We start from the raw sequence: 26,182 nt of genomic DNA, 5'->3' as shown, positions 1-26,182 counted from the left end.
CTGTTACATACAAGTTTTACACATGACTTGTATACTACAAAGCAAAATGTTACTTGTCAAAACATAGCTACAATTGATTATATATATTTACAATTGATTATGCATATAATTGAAATATATATATTTACAATTGAAGGGATTTTGGGAGCATTTAGGAAATATTAATCAAATTACGATTCAACATTGAATCATCACCTTCAAACAAATTAGAACAATCACTTGTAGAAATCCATCCTCAATTTGTTATAAACGGACAGGAATTAAATGGAGTTGTTTTGAAATTTATTAATTTATGTTATTGGTTCAATTATTAATAGTGTTCATTCTTTCATACATACACGTACCATGATTATGAAAGGCCATAAAAATGTCCTAATAGGCCATAGATATAAAACAGCAAAGAAAGTTCTTTTGGATGGGCCTGTCTACGTTTATTAATTAATTTCAACTCATGATGGACATGTTGTAAAGTTGTACACAGGACCAGTATACTACTTAACACATCGATAACTCTAGTAAGAAACTGAAATAAGTAACAGAAAAGCATTATCATTAGAAAATAAACAGACCAAGACAAAGGACACCGCCAAAAGAAAAAAAAAACAAGAACCTGAAATAAAAGTGGAACTTTCTTTAAATACTATTGATGAACGCATTTCCGTTTAGACTTAATGTGATGATTTTATGTTAATTTTTAATTAAAATTCACTTATTTTAACTTTTTTTTAATTAGTTGTCAAATTAAGGTTATTTTAAAATATGACTGTATAATGAAGTCAAGTATTACAATATAATAAATTACCAGTGTGCCTTGGACAATGAATATTAGTCTTACCTTTGTATTCTTTAAAACATATTTACAATACCAGTCATGTAAACTAGTTCGGATGTAAAAGATTTGAAAGCAATGCCGGTAATCAAAAGTAAAACTCAAAATTCTAGATAACCTTTTTTTTACTCAAAGCTTTTATTACTGGTTATGTACCCTAATTGTTCAGAATGTTTGATAGCAACGCTCCGTTGTTACAGTTGTTTTAGCGAAGGAAGCTTTCTTTCCCGAACGTGTACTACGTGTTCTAGTACAGATGATGATTTTCTTTACATGGTTTTGCATATTATATCTTAATTCTCATAGTGGAACATTTAGCCGTTTAATTTGATTGCACATCGATTCCTGGCGTGATACTGTACAAACAATAGATGTGTATTTCGGTGTTCACAAACAACAGAAACAAATGCCCGATAAATAGCTACTATGGTCCTATCGCCCTTTACTTACAGTTTTCTTAGATACACATTTAGGTTAAATTCATGTTGTACGTATATCTCGTTGTTGGACTAATTTTTCGCATTCCTTGCGGTAACATCGTCGTCACTAAAATGTCTTTTTACTCATATTAACATACGCCGATAATGTATTATAATGTTCCATTTTCGAACTGTTCGAACTATTCGACTGCCATTAGCGATTATTTATCCACCCCTCTTATATTCCAATCCGCTATAATTAATATCCCTTACAACCTAACAACGTAACAATAAACACAGAAGCATTGATAAGAGTACCAATGCGTTTGCAAACGGATGCATGAGCTTAAGGATCGCAATTTTTGGCACATCATTTGTCTTCAAGGGTATGTTTGCCATTTCACAAAATAAACAAATACGGCGAGCTTTGCTTCAGTGTAATTTTCGAATGAAATGGTACGTCTGTGCTGTGATTAAACTGAGGTGCATCTTTATTTTCGATAAAAAATGTATCCATGCATCTTGAAGAATGCGCGTTTTTGCTTTTTTTTTAAATTAAAATCTACTCTGCAAAATTTCGTGATAAAAATGGATTATTGACGCAAAAACTCATGGGACGTTTCTGCCGATTCATATTTGCAGAAATCTTTGCGAACTGAATGAAAGAAAGAACAAAAAAAACATTGAATTCAAGGAACTTCCCTACTGAACATGACGGGTTTGAACATCTCGTACTATGTCGTGCAAAACTTTTTCGTTTCCCAAAGTTGGGCCCACGAATGGGCAAATGGTTGGATGATTTAGTGGTGCTAGAAGTTTTGTCCTTTTTTTCCTGCATGCTTCCGTTGAAATGGTGGCCAAATTGTGGTCTACAATTGTGTGTGGATGGGAGAGGGGGTGGGGGGGGGTTGTTTGAGGGGCAGTTGCAAAAGAAATCCAATTATCGTCCAAAGAGTAATTTCGAATGCATCGTTTGAGCCGTTGCGAATAGAAAAAAAAAAGATTCGAAAATCGCATTCAATTTGTTTCACAAGTGCATTTAAGATGTGAGCAAATTTTGGTTCCCTAGCATTGCCTCATTGCTTATTATCTGTGACTAGCTCATGGCGCGAGTGGAGCAGTTTTAGGTAATAATAAAAACTTATACATTCCTACGTGAGCTTCTTAAACTCGCACAAAATCACAATCGAAATAATAGCAAGTCCACTATTATACTGTATTATTCGTTTTAAATATTGGTACAACTGGAATGCGCGCAGTATACAAAACGAACGTTAGTCATAAATGTTACAAGACCTTACAAATCTTTCTAACAATGCTTGTGTTATATTAAAAACTATCCTTCAAATCGCCATTTCTGATATGTGGTCATAAATGTGCCTTTTCAATGTTTGTTTATACTTGTTAAAGATAACCTTTTCAGTCGAATAATACAAGCTTCCGTACTAATATACAGGCTTGGGAATTTTACCCTCTTCTGGAAGTTAATTCTTTAGTTAGTGTTCTTCAGTTCTAGCAAAAGAATTTGTTCTTGTCTCGATGTACCCTGATGTAAATGTTCGATTGTTTTTTTACCGAATGGTTGCGTTTACTACACTCAAACACGATACTTGGTTTGTTTTGAGAACGTAGTATCGTGTTCAAACATTTCGTCGCATGTTTTTTGGACACATAGATATTCTTTGTAGGAATGTTTTTGCTGCATCTGCTCTTTATGCTTCTTATAAAGCTGTGTTATTTCATCAGAAATAACTTCAGGGTGAGAAATAAACGAAAACACAAAAAAACATAAGCTCAACTGTTTGTTTCTTAGTTGTGTGTTGTCTCTCCTTATCTTTGTGCGATGCAAATCGACGAAGGTAATGGAGTGCTTATTCCCGTAGCTGATAAATTTAATTACGAACACTTCCCGCTCTTCCCCGGATGGCTAAATGTGGTGCTACTTTACTAAGCTTTCTTACTTCTCGGTATACTCGTTATTTTGGTACAATGTGGTTTTCGTACACCTTAAGCCAGCCTTTTGGAATCTATATAGGGGCTCGTGACACAAGTAAATGCTACTGATGGTGTGCAGTTTGAGATGATTGAGATATGCTGAAATTTATCAGAAGAAGTTTGGTAACCTGTCGTACATTTCACACTTTGCTGATGGTATGTTTTGTTGTGCTTTTTTTCTCTCATTTTGGCTACAAGTTGAGTGTATATGACGTCAGTGACTTTTGCTCATTTTAATATATTTGTATAATTGGTATATGTCTGTGTATATGTATATATATATTTGTCATTTAGTATATATGTTTATAAACCCTGCATTCAGTTATATGTGTTGAAATAGTTGATCTTTGTTGTGTTAGCTGCGAATGCAGTAGCATAGTTTTGCCACCCTTGTTGTTACGATTTGCTTGTCCTGTTTGGTTGCCAATTAGAACATCAAGATGTTAAGCTGTTTTGCTAGCGAAACATTTTCTATCACTTTGCTGTGCTAGAGGATTCAAATGAGACAGAGAGAAGAAGCGAGAGAGAGAGAAAGAAAAATAGAGGGGAAGAAACAACGTATGAAAACCATATCATTTGTTTTGCGTTCAGCTTCCGGTGTATGAATAAACGTACCGCAGACAGTTGCCCTTAGTTTACAGAATATATTTTGATTTCTAGTTACTGTAAGCTAAACCTTGCCAAAAGTAGCATGCTTGTGTTTAAAATAATGGACAGAGTACTGCGGGTTGTAGTAGTAGTGGCACCTAAAGCGTGGGGGAAAGGAAAAATATTAATACCTTCTGCCATGATTGACAAAAATCTACAAATATCTCTATGAAAATCATATTATCACTTCAATTCAATTCCCACATAACTCATGCGTACATCAGCGGCGTGGCTTGGCGGTTGAATGTTTACTTTGAAGCGAATACAGATGAATGCTATTGCCAAACATATAACATTAAAAATATTAAACAATCGTTACGACATACCTTGATTGTTCCGATTAGTGTCTGGTGGCCAATAGATGATATTGGTATCGAACGATTTTTGCTCGGATCGATCAATTTCATTTAGATTGGATGAGTATTTCGAGTCTGTGCCGAATATAATGTAGAGAGAGAGAGAGAGAGAAAAAGGGAGAAGAAGAAATAAGCAAAATAATAGCAAAAAGCTAAAATACATTGGGCAAATACTTATTCCCAAGAGCTTGTGGAATTTCTCTTGGGGGTGCCGCACACATGAAAACTCCCGTCACAAATTAGAGTGAGATTTAATTCAATTACTTGCTCATCTCGGAGCGCAAAAGGAAGACTTACGTTAGCGCAAACGGCAAAGTTCGAGTGCTCCCAAGTCCCAAAGCTGACCCTCTAATGATGCTTCACTTTGCACATACTTACTTTTATCAACCACGTGCCCAGAATAGGAATTCGAGTGCTGTCCACCGTGGTGATGGGGCAGACCACCGGCAGAATCATTGAGGTTCCGGTTGGACCAAAGGTCGGAGTAGGATTCGGTTGTTGGTGGCCCGGGAGATGTCGTCGGTGGTGTGGACGCTGCAAGACGATAGAACGCATACGAATGTTTTACGAAATGCGTACGAATCCGTGAGCGTGAGGTTAGCATTGTTCAGTAAACAGTAATAGTAGGAGTCTAAAAATATGGCCAAGAGGGACAGACTTTCTTTCTTTCTGCTGTGGTAAACACCCCTGTTAGAGTAATATGGTCGATATTGCCAGAAACGAGGCCCACTTGTAAGATCACTGAGCACTGAGGATATAAGTTGACATTTCTAAAGGGTCAAATGTTTTTTTTTGAAGTGTGCATGGTTTGGATGAGAGTTCTTTGTTTGGGAGGTTCGAAATGTTTTATCTACTTCGTGTTTTACAGAGATGGAATATTTATTAGAAAGTCCCGTATTTTTATGCTTGATATATCGAACAGCTAATGCTGTTTTGGACAATCCAAAAACTTAAGTCACAAAGATGCCTTTTCTATCTAGTTTTACTTATTTGTTAAAATAACTTGCTTAAAACAATCAAAATACAAGCACACGCATCTGCTTAGCATAAGGACAAATAGATACAGCAGCAATGTATTATTCCGAATACCCCACAAACCGTAAGTGCATTACGGAGGCATTAGTGACGGGTCATTTCCCCCCCATTTCAGGTTATGCTGTCTCAGTGCCGGATTAGGCAGCATTACGATGTTTCAGTTTCTCTTACCTGCTACCTTCGAATGAATCAAAAAAAGAAAATTTAAAACTTGTAAAGGAAAGGAAATAGGGACGTCCTAAAATCGTTCAAGACGACAGAAAATGAAAAAAAACGAAGCATTCACACACACACACACACACACACACACACACACACACACACACACACACACACACACACACACACACACAATCGCACCCAAAAAGGCCTTTTCTTAGAAAACACGGGACAAAGTTCAACGGAAATACAAATGATCCATCCATCCATCCTAAATGTTTTGTGCGGTTTTCGGTGGGCGAGTTTGTCTGGCAGGACGGGCCTGGCAGGAAGTGACTGGAAGCATCGTTTGAATTTCCGCTTACGACGAATATCCCAGGTCCGGAGATTTGTTACGGCTCACCGGTATGATATCTTATTTTATTTATGATTGGTTTTTGTCGGCCAGTGACGCTGCCATCGCAATGTTATTCAGAAGCTTGTTGTTTCCTCTCCCAATCTATCTGCTCTCTCCCCCCTCATCGTTGAGTGGTTGGTTTGACTCGTAGTTTAAACTTACTTCAAGTTATTACGCCCAAGAATGGCACTCATTGCTTGGTGATGCTTCTTGATATGGTATGGTAGTCAACTTCTTAAGGGAAGAAAATTGTCATCACTCACCAATAACACATAAGCCGGCGAATGGTTCAATTATTTTGCCATTTTCGCTAATAAATCAGCCACCGGTGACTGGCTTTTTTTGTTGTTCTTGTTGTGCGGCGCTATTTGACACTGTCTCAAACGCCGGCTCCAGCAGCTGTCGCAATAGGACGGTGATGATGGTGATGACGCGGCTGATAACAATTCCATCACTTGGAAGGAGCTGTCTGCAAGCGTCCCCCTTTACCCAGCTTCACACCTTAACTTCAGTTCGTGCAGGATTCAAATTGTGTTTTCGTCCATCGTCCCTTTTTAATGCCGGTGAAGAAGATTCGCTTCTGAACGTGCCAACATTCTGGTTCGTTTATTTCTTTTAGTTCGCGTTTGGATCATCTTACCTTCGCCCACGTTGCTGGTGGGATGAAAGATGAAAAATCCACCGTTCCGGGGGCAAAGTCTCGCCAAAAAAACCTGACCGGAACCGAGTCCACCCGGGTTCTCCTATGCTGTGCCGCCGACAGCAAGCCCCCAATCTGCTCATTGATCTTGCAATGGTGAAGGTTTCTTTTTCATTTGTGAGGGTGAATGGATCTTTTTAGGTATTCGGTTCAAAATTACCTGCGTGTGCAGTGAACGAAGCTGGAGGTGGCTGCATGTTGTTCCTCTCCCTTTTCGAGAATAGTGCTCTTCACCCACGACGCTCAACATTATCCATCGTCACCATTCGGGTGTAGATGTACGGTAGAATATTTATAAGCTAACCGTAACCCAGGGCTTGGAGAAAGCGAAAGATGAAAAAGAAAAGCATGCTCCCCGGTACAAGCCACGCCTGACGGTGGGAGGCTGCGTCCGGAATATAAATCAACTCCCCATCAAGATGTGTGACGATGGTTGTTGGTGTTTTTTTTCTGACTACCAGTTCTGAAGGTGTCGTGTTCTGGAACTTCGGGGTGGAATGATATTTTTTGCACGTTAGTGTAGCACTTCAACTAATCGCTTCACCGCGCCGTGGTTCGTTTGATTGGTCGCCTTGTGAGGTTTGACGTGCCATTTAATGTGGGTTGTCAACCTTAACCGTTGTAAAGGTGTAACATTATGCAAGATATTGTGCGTAGCTGATTCATTGTGTTGAATTGTTGTTATGCGTTGTTTGTATAAATGGAACTTTTGTTTTGTCTATGACATATTTGTTGTACAAAATTTATTTTGTTTTTTTCTTCTAAGCGTAATTGTGGTGTAAATTAGCACGAATAATATTTACTGATTTACTCACACGGTCTTGCATGTAAAAAGCTGATTTTTTTGCGTTCGCATTACCGTGTGCCCTGTCTAAGAATCAGTTTCCTTTTTATAACTGTTTTGGAATTAATTTTATTTTCTAACGTCAACTTTAAAAATAGTGGAATAATAATTGCGTATGCCGATGTGTTTGAAAATAGTATTATAAAGTTATGTAACCAGTATATTACAGTAAGAAGAGTTTTCCTTATTTATTCGTATAGGGAACATACATAAAAATACTGATACATATATCAAATATAAGAAACAGGTAAAAAATAACGTGGTTAAAAAACCATAAAATATCCAATATGTTCAACCTCTTTTTTCAAAATACGTTAAGAATTCAATTGGTAACAAGTGTTCTAGAGTGTTCGAAAAAGAACTTTAAAAAAATTGATCCAAATTGATATTCTTTTGGTATGTGTTTGCATGTAGAAGAAGCTATTCCTTCATCAAATCCTTCACCATACCAAATAGAGAAACTCGTTCAGAGAACTCGAGATTCATGAAAGATGACTAAAGAACCTTTGCTATAATAGTAAAATCCGCAGCAATCAACGTCAAAAGGACGTGGAGTGCGTTTCAACCCAAGAAGGCAGACAACTGCCGAAATGGCGGGGGTTTGCCTTTGAAATTATCGACGGTTTGACGCAGTGAGGCGAATACAGAAAAACGTACGGATCGCCAGTGACAGCTTGCTGGTTGGAGGAAACTGAAATTATCCTTTCGTTTTGTATTGTTGTACGAAAGGAGTAGTGAATGGGATGGGACTTTCTTCTACTGTTGTGCCTGTGTTTAGCATTTTTTTCCTTTCGTCATCTTGCCAGTGAAGGGTGAAGAGCAATTTGAATAAGAAAGAAAAATTGCACCCCTTTCGAGCATCTGTGCCGAACGACTTTTGACCGCAGCTCGAATTACAGTAGGGTTTGTAGGTCGAGGGTAGCGCGGAAAGACATGCCAAGTACTCTCCCATTTTCTTAGTCGTTGTTTGGCAAAAACTTTCAGTTGGTGTTTGGCGCTTGAGGCGATGGGAGTATCAAAATTTGCTCGATTCTCCCAAGAAAACATGGCACGGGTGTCGAGTAGTAACGCAAATGGTGCTGGTTATTAGATACTTGAACAATGGCAATCACGAACTTGAGCTTAAAAAATATACACAGTAACATTGTTTAGATGTAAGGTTGAGAGGAAGATGTATATTCGCTTATGAAATTTGACATTATATCGTATTCATAAATCATAACAAAAGTCATTTAGCTCGATTTGTAAAACTTGTACTAGTAGTGTTAAACTAAGTCATCTGTCATAGCTCCATATCGTACTAGGTTATTAAACATGCGCAAGTTTTAAAGGTCACTTTGAGATCGCATGATAATATCCTAGGCAAGCCGTATGTTTCTGGAAACAGTGGGTGAGATAAGACATTTGACAAAGCGAAATAATGTTGGTTATTTATGTACTGTAAAAGTCTTCACTAATTATGTCGTAAGAGCGATACAGCGTTTAGTTTAGCTTAGAAAGAAAGCTTTATAAGTTTAAGTTTTCCGTTTTTATTTCGTGTTTGTAAAGTAACGCTTTTATATAAAGAAACATATAGGAGCATGAATATGCTCTTTGTGTGAAGAAGGTGCATCATTGCCTTTTAGCTTTACTGTTTGATGGCAAATATCATTAGGATACTACGTAGTGCAAAGGTTTAAAAAAACGACCCGTTGGTGGAATACAGGATTGTGCATTTTAATACGGCTCTCGAAGAACTTAGACAATTGACTGCAAGGCACAAATATGGCATGTATTATTGACATATTTTAGTAGTATTATATATTACAGTAAGGTTCGTGAGCCGCATACGACTCTTTGCTGTCTAGATGGCAGCTTTTTGCCATTCTTATATTTCATAGAACTTTCAATAATGTTAACTGTTAAACTGATTTATTTGGCTCTTCACGTAGAGCTCTGCGAACATGTTTGCAGAATTTTCTCTTTTGGTAGGAAAGTTTGTCGATCCGTAGTTTTATTTTAACAAAATATCCTAAGTGACGGTTCAATGATGTTGAAATTTACTGATTAGAAAGGCAGCACTATCCCTAGTGTAGCTGACACTCTGGGGAGCTCGGGACCGGACAGTTGCCAGTTTTATCGATATTCATGGATAAATATACGAGAAATGTTAATTTCATTTACATAATTTAATATTCGCTGGATATTGATAATTTAGTTGATTTACTTTTTAACATTTTTTGTTACAATTTTTTTTTAAATGAATTCCAAAAATATCACTAGACACTAGATAAATGCACAACAAACAAAAATCAACTCGACAATCGCTGCAAATGCTCGCCACGATTGAACAGCTGTCAAATTCATCCTCACGTTTAAGCCGCTCGTTATTTAATCCGCTCCCGCATAATCGACGCTCTGTTGTATAGCCCAAAATATTTGTTTTCGCACAACGGGAAACAAAGCATTTTTGTTTTACGTAATAAGTGTATATGTACACGCATCTTAAAAAATCTTTAAAGTTAGCTTTTAGTAACCGTTAGCATATAATAACATAGTTGACTGATGTACAGTAAGTTAGTTTTTCGCCTTAACTAAGAATAATGATTGTCTTAAGATAATGTGTGACTGCAAACCGACCTGCGACACAAAACACATCACGCTGGCGTAGGTATTAAGAGCATGTTTATGATCTTTGGTATAAGGCTAGGTACTAATAATCATATTACGTGGAACGTGTACGAAAGCGCTGTAAATAAGCCAGAAGCACTACTGCTTTATGCTTCGACTGAAGTACCAAAGTCAGTCACTACACGGTACGGTAGTATATTAAGTTGCACGTATGTTGGATTATGTACGGAGTAAAAATGTAATAAGCTCAATTAAACGGCAACAAACCATGGCAGAGCTAAAATGCCACCAACTTTCACACAAAACTGTGTGTAACATTAAGTTTCCGTGAATCTCTCCTGTGTCGCAGAATACCTACTTCAAGATTGAAGTTTCTACAAGATTATCCATGATGCTTTGGGCTCGATAGTAAATTTGGCACGGTTACGTGTGTGTGTGTTTTTGTAATGTTTGGAAACTATGATGATTATGGAGTCATACTATAGTTTCCAAACATAATTATTAGTGAAACAGTTACAAGTAAAATAATAGTTTGGAAATAAGATAATAATAATAATGAATTAAAAAAGTTAAATTTCTTCATGTGCATCCATGGGAAAGTTAAAACTATGCTCAACACAATGATAATTAAAGTACATTTTCAAGCTTTTTTTCCTCCCCAAATACCCTCAATTAATGACTTTTCATATTTGACGACTAAATAACAATATGTTCATTAACATTCAGTTCCGTACCCGTGAGCAATAAAAAGGCACACAAAAATCAGCAAAAAAAAAGAAGAATGACGCCAGTGAAAAAAAAGCCGGATTGCGGAAGCATCCTTTGTCAATTCAATAGAGCGAGTTCCATCGGGTCGAGTAAGTCAAGAGTGATAAATCATAAATAAGAGAGAGACTCTCCAGGCGAATTATGCTAACAAGAAAATACGGAAAAAAAAAATCAGAACAAGAAGCAAGCACTGTTAAAAGGTAGGGGACATGGGCTATCAGTATAGCGGCAGCAAGTATAAATTTCCAGTGGGATGCAGGACACCATCAAGGGATGGACGAAAGGTGAGTTCGTTGATTATGGTTCATAATGATGCAAAATAAGGTGTTCATTCGACCATCATCTTCATAGGCGGTCGGTCATTGGATGAGCAGAGCGAGAAAAAAAAATCGATGAGGAAAGTAGATTTTACTTACTTCTTTCGTCGTTTTAAATGAGGTAAAAAAGGTTATAGCGAAAAGTGAATGAATATTAAAAAAAGGATAGAGTTTTCGTCAGTATGTTTAAAGAATGGTTAGAAATTCATAGAGTTTTTGGAAAATATTCAAATCTTAAATTATATTTGTCTTTCTCAAAAACTTTCTCGAGATGTTCGAAATAACGCAAAAGAGTAGAAATGAGCACACGTGAAGCTAAAAATTATGTGAACTGTCACGTTCGCGAAAGAATTGGTATTATGCTATCAATATGCCAATGGTATTCCAACAAAGCGTCGATGATGGCTCGGATAGTAGAATGGTGGAAGGTTTATGCATAAAACGTTAGAGCAATTTTTCTTAAAACCCGACTCGGCCACCACGATTTCTGGTGAACGTGAAATGTGTGTCTCCTGCTCGCTGCTCGTTTATTCATGCTTTTTTTCTGGGTGGCAAGCAAGCGAGAGTAGATTGCGATTCGGTCACAGATTGCAGGCTGGCAGCCCAAGGAATGAAACGGTGCACCACACCGGAAGCCTGGGTAATGCGCTGGAAAAACATATTTTTATTGAAGCAAACAATGTACCGTACAATGGTTGAATGAAATATGATTATTAAGAGTAATAATGGAGCACCCAGACGACCAAGATGACGACTACTACCACGATATCGCTGCACGACGATGATGACGATGATGATGATGGTGATTTTGAGTGTAGCTTGCCAGGGCTAGGTGCGGCGGTGGGAAATGGATGGTCGCGCAAAAATAACTAAAGCACGCTTCGTTTGAATTTCGCTCGAAAGGAGCAACGTGGCAGCGCGCGGTGCGAGGTGTGTATTTTGGAAGGCGCCCATAGATTTTCTCCTTCACATTTCGAGCCAAGCAAATCGACGATAAAAAGGCCATCGGATGACATTCACTTGGCAGGGGTTGTGCAGGTTTCTGCGGTTTGCCAGTGCCGAAGGCATTGTTGAGGTTTCACAAACAATGACTTTCGGTGGCTAACTGCCACTACCTCGCGGTGGCTAAACTTCGCAAAATTGTTGTTTTTTTTTCGTTGCTGCTGTTGTAGGTAGAAGGGCGTTTTTGTGTGCTTCCTCCGCAAGGTAACTTGACGCTTTGTTTGGTCGAAGGGGCGGGGGAATTGTTTAGCAGCAGTTTTAAATTATGTCGCCATAATTAATTGATGCTGTCCGAAATAGATTCGATCGAATGAGGGTGCACCTAGGTGGAATGGTGTGTTGGATGGGAGTTAAATCATTTATGACTTTCTTTTGTTAGCTGACGTTGTATGTCCCGAAGCCAGGCAGGCAAGCATTTGTTAATTATGTCTGTTTTTCAGCGATGCCGATTTTTGCAGTAGCATTAGAGAAGTTGCATTATACGAACAATTAAATAAACATGAATTTAATGACAAATAACATGAGGCAATTTTGGGAACACTAAACATAACTTGAAAAGTGGTAATTGTAAAGTGTTCATTTCAAAACATATTTTATTAGAAAAACAATCAAATTTTGACAGTTAATTATGATACAGATTATACGTCTTTGCTAAAATCATTTAAATAGTTAAAGTAGAAGTTGTAAAAGTAGATCAAATTGCATTGTCAAATGTTCATTGTTATAATTATATGCATACTTGTTTTATAGGCATGAGTTTTTAAGTTAAAGAAAATAAACATTTTCTAAATTTAATAGTTTTTTTTCATTTAACTGGAATTTGCGTAAGAGCATGTAGATTATTGGTGAATATTATTTTTTACGCTTGTTCAATGCGTTCTTAGAACATTTAACAAAAACACAACACAATCATATCAATGAAATTATCAATTTGATACGCATTTTTTATAATAAAATACACATCAATTCATGTTGGTATAAGTTGATAGATTTGTTACAGTACAAATTTGTTTTTCCCCTAATGTATTCGGTAAAACTAATTCTTATGCAAACATCGGTGAAACACAAACACGCGCTGTTCGTTTCTTGTTCAGCTCATCTCCTAACGGCCGGTGTCAAGTGCAATTTGTTTTGTTTTCACATTCGGTTGCACTCAAAGGCAAGCTGCCACATCTCAAACACACCTTCTAAAGCATTTCAACAGCACGTCCTTAACGGAACAGCTTAAGAGAAACAAGCTGGTATGAAGTCATTTGGCATAATCTTTGATATGAACAGGATAGCTTCCCTCAAGCAGACCACCTGGTGGTGCAAATCATGCTCTCGAGTGCTGGTTTCGGCATATTTGGTCATAAATAATGATGTGCCGCTCTCACTCTTCCGAACTGCATATTTCCTCCGCACACTGATTTAACTTGTGGAGAATCACATCCACACATGCACGCAGGCACACATACACGAATTTCCACGCACATGTGTCGGTAAACGAGCAGTGAAGCTTCCTTTTGTGTTTTTGTGTTGAATAAATAATTATGCCAGCTCTAGGAGCGTACAACCATTTGCACAGAAACTGGCTTAGTTTGATTGTTCTTTGTTTTGTAGAATCAGATGAGAGGGGTCATGGATGGAGCACATGCTAGGAAAGATAATCTAGAAGTTGCCTCCAGAACGAGCATACCTTTGGTGTTGACGCATTCGGTGCTTCTGGCAACTGACTCTTGCAACGAGCAAGTTCCTATCGTACAACACTGAGGTAAGGAGACCATTGTGCCGTTAAGATGCATTTAAAAGAATGATTTCAAAGTCATCCAACAAGACCATTCTGAAGCGAAAGGATAATTTTTCACTGCAAGCCTTGTGTTGGAACTGTTCTGCATCTGCAAGCAGCCATCGAATGCGTCCCAATGTTGCTTGGGCTGCAAAAGCGATGGGAAAACTTAATGAAAACAATCCCCGATAATGCTTTGCTAGGCTAGAAGGTAGACGAACCGTTTTACATTAAGTTTCACTTCTAACCGGGCAACCCCAATGCTAGGTGTTCATGCATCGGGTGTTGGGGGAGAAGCTCCGAGGGGAAGCTAGGAAGGAATGCATTGCATAAAACATAATAGCTTCAATTATTGTGCGCTCAATGACAGGTGCTAGGTGCGGCTGCCTCTCGCTGGCATGAAGCAAGTTTTAATTTATGATTTAATAAGTGTAATTAAAACTGTCAGCCAATAAACGGAGCTGTGATTTATGGCGCAGCTCTGGCAAAATGCAACAATGCGATCGTAACTTATTAGGACGAGTGAGGTGGTTGCATTGTACTAGCCGCCCGCTATGGCGTTTTGGCAAACCTGCTGGTGCTCCAACATCAAGGAAAGCAAAATTGTGTGCTATGAGAACTATGAGAGCATTGGTTATGATTTTTGGGGGTTTGACAAATACCAGCGAAAACGTGACAAAGGCGTGTTTACGAGTGAGCGCACGTGTACGGATTGCGAATAACTGCTTAAGATGTTTCGTAAAGCGTTGTACTTACTGTAAAGTCTAATTGTTCCATCTGTTTCTCCGCGGGGATTCTTAGCGACACACTTGTACGTTCCATAGTCCGTCTGCTGTATGTTGTAAATGTGCAAACGCATGTGCGTTTTGTAGATTGGCATTCCTACATTGGACTCGGTTCTGGGGGGTTGGTTTTGTTTTCAGAGAAGTTGGATTGTGCAGGAGAAACGTTAACAATAAACAATAGCTTTTGAGCAAGTACAGCGGATTAAAAAGCAAGATGATCGTTACTTACCTGTACTTCTTGGAGTCATGAATCATGTGACCGTCCTCTCGCGTCCAGTAGTTCAACGATGTCGGATGCGCCTCGGTGAAACATTCCAATGTCACGTTGAAGTACAGCGGAACACCGACCAGCTGATGCGGTATCCACAGCATCGGCGGAACTGAATGTGGAGAGAAAACGGAGACAGGTGTAAAAAATGTACAATAGGGAACGAGACGAACAGGGAGTGTTGAGACAATTTATGAACCACCGTTGCTGATCGTTGGCGGAAGGAAATGTTTGTTAGCTGGTTTATCTAGAAGTTAGGCCACTGATTTGTTGGTAGTGTAATTTATTTTACCAACTAGTGGTTGTGGAGCATATCAACGAGCTTGTCTAGTTTTACAAAGAAAAAAAAAACTGCTCACGTTCAACAAATACATCAAGCGAAGTGGAAACATAACTGATGTTGTTGTTCATATTTCAGAGTCTTCAAAAATGTCATTCATCCTTGTCGTGAGAGCGGAGTGGTTGAAGATAGCGATGGCTTGGTGCTATCTGAGAAAAAATTTCCTGAGGAAATAAGAAATGGACAAATTGGAAGCACACATTTATGAAAATTTGTAATACGGCTTTTAAGAAACTCGATTTGTGGTGTCCTTTTCTTTTTTTATTTATAAGGCTTTTGATTCGCAAAGCAATATGATGCTTTATGATTATAATTATGACTATTTTTTATTGTTGGTTGACGGATTGAATAAATCCCTATCGATAGAGGAATATTCAACATTTAACAATTTTCGGTTTTACAGTTTTTAGTTTTTCACATTTTTGCACATCTTCACACTCAAACAGACGCTATGTTTAGGTGAGGGGAGTTGTTGATATCAACTTTAAACCGTATTTCACAATGTAGAAAATCACGACTTTCAGCCAAACTTCTTGGATAATCCTTCTTAGATCTTCGAAATCCCAAAGATTAATATTTATTTAATATCAAAAGGGCTGGATCATACAGGGTTTTGGATCAATGTAAACTCTTTGCACCAATTAGTTATAGACAGTACTGCTAAAATCTCTCGTATGTAGAATTAATAATACTTTTTTTTATTTTAATCAGCACACGTAACTTTTTCCAATTTAATCAATGGGTAGCCAATCCCTGCTCTAATTAATAGTAAGTTCCACACACTGAAATTCAATGCAATACAGTGGATACATTGAAATAATCATTGAATATGCTTGTTAATACCGAACAATCCAATTAATTCAGTAAATAAAACTCAACTTCCTGTCACCCGATGCGGACGATCATGATAATGGAGCTTAATAAAGCGTAATGATTGATTAATTATATTTTCCGAATCACTCCTCCCAGCCCTATCCAAATAGCAAGTCAAATGTGTCAATTAGTAATCGAAGCTTCAATCAAAATGGTTAACTTCCGGTTCGTGCTCAGCCGGTTTAAACTTGGTTCCATATGGTAGCTTCGGGCAGTCTTCACCGGGACAATTTAAATGATCCGAACAGAATCCGTCCGCTCTTTTGAACTTATACGATTGTAGCCTGACATGGAAAGGTCGAGCGTGATTATCTGGGTGAGTTTGATACCGTTAATCATATGGGGATGTGTAGAGTGGTTCCTGAAACGAAGTATGTTCTACCTTCTATGGTTACAGTTATTACAAAAGCTAGGGCTGGAGATTTTAAATTTCATTTGCTGAAGTTACACCATAGTAATAATACATTTATTTAACGTAAAATAAGACAGTGAGCAGAAATTTGCAAGCTTCTTTCCACTTTTTAACACGTATCCCTAAGGCCTTTCTCGTAGCGAGTACCATGGTTGATGGTTCAGTTCGGCAGAATACCCGGGGGACCATGCTTCGGTAGTGGGATGAATGAATTTTTAATGCCATCCACGTATTTTATTACTTCCGAGGGTGGCAGACCGGCCCGCTGGTGGATCAGGGGCGATGTAAAAATGAACGAAAAACGAAAAAAAAACCCAACTCTGTAGCCATGTTTTTGCTCCCCATTCGCTAAGGATTGCTGGGAGGTATTTGGAGATGTGGTGGTGGCATCGGGTAGAAAGGATATGATCATGTGTAAAAGCAACGAAAGACACGGCACCAAGAGACGCAGACGGTAGTATATAGTAAAAAAATAGTCAAAAATGGGTTAAAAAACTGGTTAAAGTATTCAGTCGTTTGTATTTGCAGTCAACGATGCAGCCTTTTTCGTTTATCCTTATCATTTTTCCATTGGATTAGCACTTGTACATTGTCACCTTCAGGCACATTTGTAGGTGCTGTGATACAGATGTCCCCAGGTGGTACTAGTGGTGGTGATAATGCATAAATTTGCATTTTGGTATGAACTGTATGTTGTTTGTTTGAGAAATTTTCATGAGGTGCGGAATCTTTATTTGATTTTCAGATAAATGTTTGCTGCTAATTTAGTTATTGAAAAAAAGGGCAATAGACGTACAGAACTAAACAGATGAAACTGTGCAATGAATTGATCCATTTGGTGAACTGAAATCTGTTCGTTTGTTTTTACGACCATGTTTTCCGATTTGTCTATCCATTTGAAACATGCTGTCTAGTACCAGCCGCGTGGCCATCTATTTGTAGCAAAAAATCCTTTGAATGCTCACCGTTCAAAAACGATTCTGACACGAAACACGTCACTAAATGGGTGGCAAATGCAAGCAAACGGTTCAGAAACGATTCAACCTGGACCGATATTTGTCTTTCCCAATGGACAAAAGGGACAAAAGGGGATTGTACAGAGGGCGTAAATGGAAATTGAATTTAAATAAATCCACCTAACTTGTACCCGTCTGCAACGAGTAAGGATCTGGTACGAATCCTATTCGGAATCTGCAATGCCCCAATGCAGTGTTGAGAGACTGACTCTCAACGTTAGGCGTGTGGTAAAAGGTCAGGTATCGAGGGACTAGACACTAAAGCTGTGGCTATTCTGGTGTGCGGTAGACCTGACGCAAAGTGAAAGGTTAAATCTGGTGTTGAGTGGCTTTAGGTGGGTGAGTTGATACGGTTGAATTGATTGGAATGTTAATAGCAATTCATACCAAGTGTACATTGATTCTACAGTCGATTCACTGAATCTTTATGGTAGAGCGGTGCTAAAAATAAACTGTATTTTTTTATTTACGTTGTTTTCTACACTTTTGTAAGAAAGCATATTTGATTATTTCTGCACATCAAAATTGAAAAGCTAACAAGTGAAACATCAGCAGTGATAGAAATATGTAATGTGATAATAATAGAGGAGACGGGAGTTACTTTTTTCCAAACTTTGCAAACTTATTTCGTAATAAATTGCAGTTTCTTATGCTCTAAAGATGAGTATGAGGATTTTTCATGATTTTTAATAATTAGATGATTTTTATTATTGCCGTGATTAAATTGTAAGCAAGTCTTTTCAAATATGGGTCTTGGTTAGATTATTTTAATTCACCAATTATTATAAGTGTAGTTCTTTGTTTTGTTACAACAATAAATTCCGAAAACTTATTAGTTATCATAAGTTTTTCAAAATTCTAAATAACTTAATAACTAAATAACTCACTTATTTGTGGCTAGTTTGGCTTGTATTGTCATTAATAGAAAAGAATGAGTATTGGATAGGATAGTACCCGATGAATGTGAAATCCCATTAAGAATTTCGTTGCTGAAATATATTAGTTGGAATCGCCTTTATACATCAAATTGAATTAATATTCATTTGAAACTTTTTGTTAAAATAGTCCCATAATTAACAAATAAAATTTAATTTAGTCACCATTATAGTGGATAGACAGAAATGGTCAACGTTGTCACAAAACGTAATTTTCTACTAATTCACTGCAGGAGCTTGTCAAAATGATGACGCGTTGGCCAACTTCCAAAGCAAAACACACACACACACACACACACACACACACACACACACACACACACACACACACACACACACACACACACACACACACACACACACACACACACACACACACACACACACACACACACACACACACACACACACACACACACACACTCACACACACACACACACACACACACACATATATACACACACATACAAATACGAATGGACACTTTGGTGGAGTCGATATATACAGGCAAGTTGCGTGGTATGGTTTGTTGTAGGAAAGAGAGTACAGAGTAAGTTTAAAGGATAAAGCTTAAACCTGCCACCGGAACGTAACACGAACGTAGCACGAACACGGTGGGAGGCTATTTTTCGCTAAAACCTCTCGAAAGATAGATGGATGGCTAGATTCGGAAACAGGTGCATGGAATGGCAACCCACCATCAGGTTGACTCCTTCACACCCTCAAAGCATCACTTCCCGAATACGATTGCAGCGTGACTGTGACGCTGGTTGAAGCGCTCACCAACCGACACATTTCAATGAGGAATGCGACCACAGAACGTACGTACGCTATCGTTCGTATCGTTGTGCCACGAGATCCACGTTCAAATGGATACCCAGACCAACCAGCCATCACTAGGAAGGCATGTGAGGGTCGCGTTTTAAACCATCTCCTATCAGCGGGATGGGAGGGTAGATGGAAGGCGGAGGCTGTTGAGTGCTTTAATGGCTTGTTGGCTTAAGGCTTGTTGAGAATTTTGGCAATGTTCTGAGGATAAATCAAGCTTCTTCGTTCGTCAGGCTGATGAGCGCGGTACATGGCGTAGATGGTGAGATGCACCGTATTGCCTGATGCAAAATACGGGAAGTAATCGATGGATTTTTCATTTTGTTTTCCGCTTACGCGCAAATAATCCCCGAGCGAGGCACGATATTCAAATTAGGATTTGTGTTCTTACTGTAGCAGAACCGTGTCTATTGTTTATTTGTTTTGAAGTATTAGAAGTTCTTTGGGAGAGCAAGAAAACATTACAATAATTTTAGCATGTACGAATGACGTTTGAATTGTATAACTTTGTCAATTGCGATGAGTATTAGCACAGAGCACACATTCAACAAGCAAAGGATGAGAGATACATCAAAAGAAACAAGAAATATTATTGCACATTTGTCCCGTGCTGAACATTTACAGTGCCATTACAACAAACTAGGAGCAAAACAGTGTAAACGAAATTTAAAGTAAAGCGTTGAACAAAATTCCAAACAGTTTTTTTGCCACACAGAATTTATGCTAAAGATCGTGCAATGTCTTATCCCGTTTGCCCTTTCTATTTTTTTTGGTTACTGGATGGTGTTAAAAAAAACTTCTCACTGGTTGTTTGGCTGTGGATATCCAAAACTTCAAAAATCAACGGTTTTCTTTAGATCTGCTAGCGAAGGGAAGCATGTTCATAAATATTTTATTGCTTTCTCTTCCCTCCTCGTCCGAGGTGGGGAACGTTTGGAAATTGCTGAATCTTTTCATTTCGTTCATTCTCGCTGGATGCTGGATGGATGTCGACACTGTCCAACAACCACAGCTTGAGCAAATAGGATTCCTTCAAAAGTTGTTACGTTTTTTTGTTGTTGCCGTCCTTCCCTGCAGCGCAAAAACTTTATCCTCTCCAGAATCACGCAGCAAAGACGACGGTCGGTTTTCTCTTTTGATGGGAATTCAATTTGTTGGGCGTGATGATGGTTGTGTAAGAGTATGTTCTAAGGCATCCACTCTGCTAGAGGACAGTCTTGCGGAGACTATCGGACCAAATGCATGATACTGGAAAAGAATCTCGCAAGAAGAAAAAGATGTTGGGAAAGCGTGTGTTACGAACCCCCCCGGGGGTCATCAAATCAGTAGAAAACGGAACCACTCGATGTTTCGAGCTGAACCTTCGTTATCTTCAAGCAGTGTAGAGCCTGCTTCTGTTCAAGCCGTTTACGAGCGAGGAAATGCTTTAAGTGGCCACATCATCAACACTTTACGGTTCAGCGGTTGTATGCACTCGAGAGCCGTTCCCCTCGAGCCCCTGTTGGATTTGCGGTTTTGTGGCGTGGTAGTAAAATGGACGCCTTTATGGCATTATTAAATCGATGACGATTTGATTTTCATGCGACACTTATAGCCTATGTCGGATTGTCTCTCAATTGTGCAAATGTCTGAATCGTTGAGCTAGAGAGAGAGTGTATTGAAGATGTTTTGATGAGTGGAATGCAGATTATTTGAAATTCAAATCTCTGCACTGAAAACATGAAAAACAGATATAGAAAAATGTGTTTTTTTAATCTAGGTTAACGCTATTATTCCATTTAGCGCAGTTTATTCCATGAGTAGAAAGGGCAAAGGGCAATGGCGAATGCTGGCAACAATTATGCACACAAAATAAGTGGAAAATGGATGCCCCGAAGCGTCGGAAAGCAGCTCGTCCATTCGTTAAGAAATGATCAAAACGTAAGGACTTCAGTGTGTTGCTGTGCTGAATGAACGTTATAAAGAAGCAAAAAAAATAAAGAAAAGAACAAGCTAAACGTAACATAAAATAGCTCTTTCGTCGAAACAACGCGAATGAGCCGCGGGAACACATCCGAACTGCACCCGGAAGGTATAAGCGTGATTTTCCGCGATCTCGTCTGTTTGGAAACTTAATTTCATTTTTGCCACGGATGCCTTCCGGAAATGGGAAACTTTTAGAATAATTGGAGTTTTATGCTGAGTGCCACTTATTTCATTTAGCATTGTTTTAAGGAATAATCGACACGATTTCTTGTTGCTCATGCTCCTGTACAGTTGCTCCCGGTTGGATATTTCTGTGTCGAGAGGTACAAAATTGCAATGGTATAATGGTTTCAATCGGTTATGGAATTTAAAACATGTTCAGCTGGATGAATAATTGAAATTGTTCAACCAGAGAAAAGGACAACTAAATGGAATGAACATAAAATGCCTTTTTGCCACAGCTTGTCTATATGGCAGTATGTTTTGCTTCAAAAGTTCTAAGTATATTTTAATATCATACTTATTTAAAATATTAAAGAAATATTTGACATTTTCATCATAGTGTATGAACTAACTAAATATAGGGGTTGAAACCCTCTGAATCTCATATTTTCATTTACTACTCATAATGGACACTTTCTTGGCTCTTTCCTGGGGACGAGAACTGTATGTAACGGGAATTGATCTTTATAATATCTTTTTGGACAGACAAAAAGGGTGCCTTAGAGTCCAATTTCCATCATTTACAGTTCGCTTTCCGTTAAATTGTAATTTTCCTAAATATTTAAAGTTTTTAAAAGTTTTTCTTTTTCCAATAATAGCATATTTGAAATTTGCTATTAGGAGTTTTTGACTAGGTTAGTTAGCAAATTGATGACAAAAAATCAAATAGCCTAACTAGCAACATAGTTTTTAAATTTTTTCATATATCTCTTTTACTCGGCCCTGTTCGGTGTTGTAAAGTGCATTCGTTAAAAAAGAAAAGTTAAAGGTACCATACTTGTATACCCAACGTAGGCACTCCCTTTTTAAATATCTTAGAAGTAATACATTCTAGAAGCAGTAAACAAAACATTATACGTAATCCTCAGTACTGGCTAACTTTGACTCCACAACAACTTAAACAGATTGTAAACAAACGGTCATTTATTGTAAATATTTTTAAGTAACTTTGATTAAGTGATTCAAGTTAACATTACCTTTCGATTACCTTTCGTTAACATTACCTGTTGATACCTCTGCGGAGGGTTTGAAGGTATGCTATATGTTCGTTTATTTTTATGGATAAAACTATCAAATACAGCTTTCACAACCCACTTCATACTAGTAATTAAAAGAGAGTAACCCAGTTGCTGTAAAGTCAATGAAGTTTGAAGAACGCTTTGAAACGTCTTGGTACAAACTCATGCTGATTCAACGATGTGAAAGAACTGTATTTGTGAAAAAGAGCTTTGGCTGCAGTAAACACACTAGCGACCTTGTTATTATATACCGGTAACATAACGAATGTTTTCCATTCGTCCAAAAAGGTGCAGAGCATCAAGGGAAGTAATCACCAAAACGCTGTTTGAATACATCAGACTGAATGTCACTAGGCGTAGGAGAGTACGAATAGTTCAGTCATTAAAGCAATTTCAGTGATGATAGATGTTAAATAAATGTGGGCAATGTTTTTGTAATGTATTTAGTGTATATTGATGGCATGATCACATGTAAGATTACGTTCCTTGTGCAGGTTTTCTTCAACAAACAAATCAAAACATTTCTTGTTAAATCTAATATCAAACCAAGAATTCGTAAGATTTGAAAGACTCTATCACACCATCAGGACACACGAATGTAGGGTGCAGTGGTTCGTATTAAATACAAGATTAAAGAATTCTCAACACTCGCCGCCAACACCTACATAGCCGGAAGTGAAGATTAAAGGGAAAAACTCGTGCAACCACAAAATATGAGGCGATATGAGGTGCACACACACACAAACACACATACACTTTTGTAGTAAACTTTTCTGCCCCTGGTAGCAGATGGCCCGTGCGACCTTCTTCCTTGGGTCGAACAATCAGCCTGAGGAAAGGCTAGCGATGAAGGTTCGGATTTGTTTCATCGGTAGCACACAGCAATCTTTCAGTAGCGAAAGCACCGTGGCTCGATGGAAAAGATGAATCAGAAAGTGTGTGCAAAAACTTTACATCTAAATGCTAATATTTCCGGTGTGTCACATCGGTGTTTCGTTCACGCTTCTGTCGACCGATTGGTCCGATGTGGTTGGAAACTCAGCACAGCATAGAGTGCAAGACACTGACACCATGCTGTCAACAGTCGCGCTACCAAGACACCGCGTCTCATACCTGCTCGCCTCGGCAGTGGAGGTGGAAAGTAGAAAGAAAAAAATCTTAATTTATATTCAATCATATTCCCATGGTGCGTTCCCGTACCGAACGGTCGTGGCACGGCATGTTGCCCCGGAAGTGGAAAGTTACTTTTAGGGAAGAAATCCCAATCCCAGCGACGGTACCCGGCGAGAAGCATTCACACTCCCACTGCAAGCTGATTTTCGATGCTGCTTGCTGTATAATTTGCTTTTAATAAAATTGTTAACAAACATGGATCGGGCTTGGCCCGATGATGATACTGGCAACCGACCTTGTGTGCCACGATGGTTACAGTAACTGCGGGACGGGATGGTGTGAATGTGTTTAGCTTTCTCTCACTTTTCCACCGGAAGAAACGCAGGAAGGAAGGAAGGAAAACATAAACCACTCCTGGGCACCACTTTGTCCCTTTGGAAGGACATTCGCTCCTTTAAATCGTATCCCATTGGTGCTGGGAAATGGGTCGTATTCAAATTTGCACACTTGTCTTGCGGGTGAATTGGGGAGCCTTCGGGGTGTGTTTTGTCGCTACGTTTGCTCAACAGTTGGTCGGATCGGACGGAGCGGGGATCGTTTTGTTCGAGTGTTATAACTGTTTGCCAGGTCATGGCTTATGCAATCGGGTGTCGAGTGCTATTGAACAATTTCCCTCTACTGTCCCCCTGGGGGGAGGTTTGTTTGATTGCACACAGTGTTTGTGGCGTTTGCTCACACTTGTTGCTCGCTGGGTGTTGTTTACTCTCGGGTTTCCTTGATGTGTGTATGTTTGTAGCACATATTGTGACTGTGGAAAAGAATTTGATCGGTTCTGCCAAACGGTAGAGTATTTATTGAGAGCTTATGGTGTTGGTTTGTTTGATTGATTTTTTTATGCTCCTACGTCGCCGGAACAATAATCGTTTGTTAAAAATACAAATATTCTGCAAATTGGTTCAACGAAATGCACCATACTATTGAATGCATCTTGCTGTGCTAATATAAAACAATGTATTGGCAGTTTTTAGATGTAAAATGGAACGAGTCAATGAAGTTACATATTCAAATTAAATGTTTTGAGTACACTAATTATTCGTATCAGTCGGAATGAAATTGAATAAACTCAATTACATGTGCCGGACTCGTGGTACAGTCGTCAACTCGAACGACTTAACAACATGCCCGTCATGGGTTCAAGCCCCAAATTAACCGTGCCGCCATACGTAGGTCTGACTATCCTGCTATGGGGTGAATCAATAAGTCACTAAAAGCCAAACCCACAAGTGGTACAGGCAGGCCTTGACCGACAACGGTTGTTGAGCCAAAAGAAGGAGAAGAAGAATGACATGTAAATGTTGATAGAAAATTCAATTGAAATGGTTGGTTCGTTTTTATAAATTTAAAATCATTATTTATAACAAAGGCTTTCAAGAAACGCATAAAAACATAACAACAAACATAAATATTACGGGAAAGTTTCATATTCCACATGTTTCAATTTCTGATGAACCATTCATGACTGTTGATTGTTTTAATTTCTGTATGAGTCAAACTATAAACTCAACCAAGCGATCCAAGGCATTGTAAAGATGTCAAAAAAATACCGTATAAAAATGTATTCCACACTACTGCAGACACAACAAATGTAAGGTGCTCTTTCTAATAATTCAAACCTTCTCCACCTTGCTTCAAGGAAGCTCCATTTATCATTTCTCTTTATCGTTAACGCGTTGTGGGCTGTTACTTTCGATTGGTTTCATTTATGGATATCAGTTTTTTAGCACTGCGGAAACACAAGCCAAAATGCAAGCAACAAAATCGTACAGCACACAAACAAATGATTTTTATCGTTGGTCCATAAAACTGTTTGACAAAAATCCACTTTCAAGCCACAGTAATCTTCCCTGTATCTTCTCAATCCGACCACTACGACACCGATTTTCTTGTCATAACCAAAAGCCACAAGGCATGAGGTTACGTTTCGCTACTCATCGTCTCACACTCCCTTCAGCACGCTATGTTTGTGTGTGAAAAAACGAACGAGGAAAAAAATACACCACGACACAACTACCGGAACCTCAAACCATTGGAACGTCCAAAGCCGACATAAAAACCGTCAACCAAAGTGGCAAAATCATGGTTATTGCACTGCCGCTGCTGACGCTTCCAGCTCCCTGGCAAGGAGGAGCAGAAGTTTTTTTTTGTCTTTTGGCAACACTTTCCCTCTGAACGCTCCATGGTTTTGTGGGATCAGGAAAGGGGAAAGCATAAGAAATAGCCTTGAGTGTTGAGGAGTTGCAAAGGGATGGTGGCATATTCTTGCGGATTTCTTTGCCACTAGTGCGTTGGGTCTAGCGCGCTGAGTAGCGTCGTGCTGTCGGCATGTTGAAGCTAATCCAGATGTATAGGAACGAGAGCATGTTGTGTCGAGTAGTTGTATTAAGAGCATCGGAACAGCGCCGGTGGTCGCACCCCAAAGGAAGGTTAGCAGCAGAACCACATCTGTCCGTAAGCCGTAACACCCGACATCCTTTGGCTTCTACAACAACTTCTACAGA

At 38.7% G+C, this 26,182-nt stretch overlaps 1 protein-coding gene across 3 annotated transcripts in view; it reads right to left on the bottom strand.

The window, feature by feature from the left end:
• Positions 1-936: 936 nt before the first annotated feature.
• Positions 937-26,182, bottom strand: part of LOC120903347 (lachesin-like) — a 59,348-nt gene continuing 34,102 nt past the window's right edge. Inside the window, exons 7-12 of one of the 3 annotated variants that reach the window (XM_040312721.1) lie at positions 14,862-15,012; positions 14,604-14,746; positions 4,626-4,781; positions 4,218-4,322; positions 3,859-3,989; positions 937-3,730 (exon numbers count right to left, since the gene is read on the bottom strand). In XM_040312721.1, coding sequence (XP_040168655.1) covers positions 3,904-3,989; positions 4,218-4,322; positions 4,626-4,781; positions 14,604-14,746; positions 14,862-15,012 — 641 coding nt within the window. In that variant the 3' untranslated portion in view covers positions 937-3,730; positions 3,859-3,903. The remainder of the gene's footprint in view (positions 3,731-3,858; positions 3,990-4,217; positions 4,323-4,625; positions 4,782-14,603; positions 14,747-14,861; positions 15,013-26,182) is intronic. The other 2 variants (XM_040312722.1, XM_040312723.1) reach the window with 2 other exon arrangements.

This window comes from Anopheles arabiensis, chromosome 3 (assembly GCF_016920715.1).
Source record: "Anopheles arabiensis isolate DONGOLA chromosome 3, AaraD3, whole genome shotgun sequence".
Taxonomy (NCBI): domain Eukaryota; kingdom Metazoa; phylum Arthropoda; class Insecta; order Diptera; family Culicidae; genus Anopheles; species Anopheles arabiensis.
Note: the sequence above shows the minus strand (reverse complement) of the source record. Positions and strands in the feature narration are given on the sequence as shown.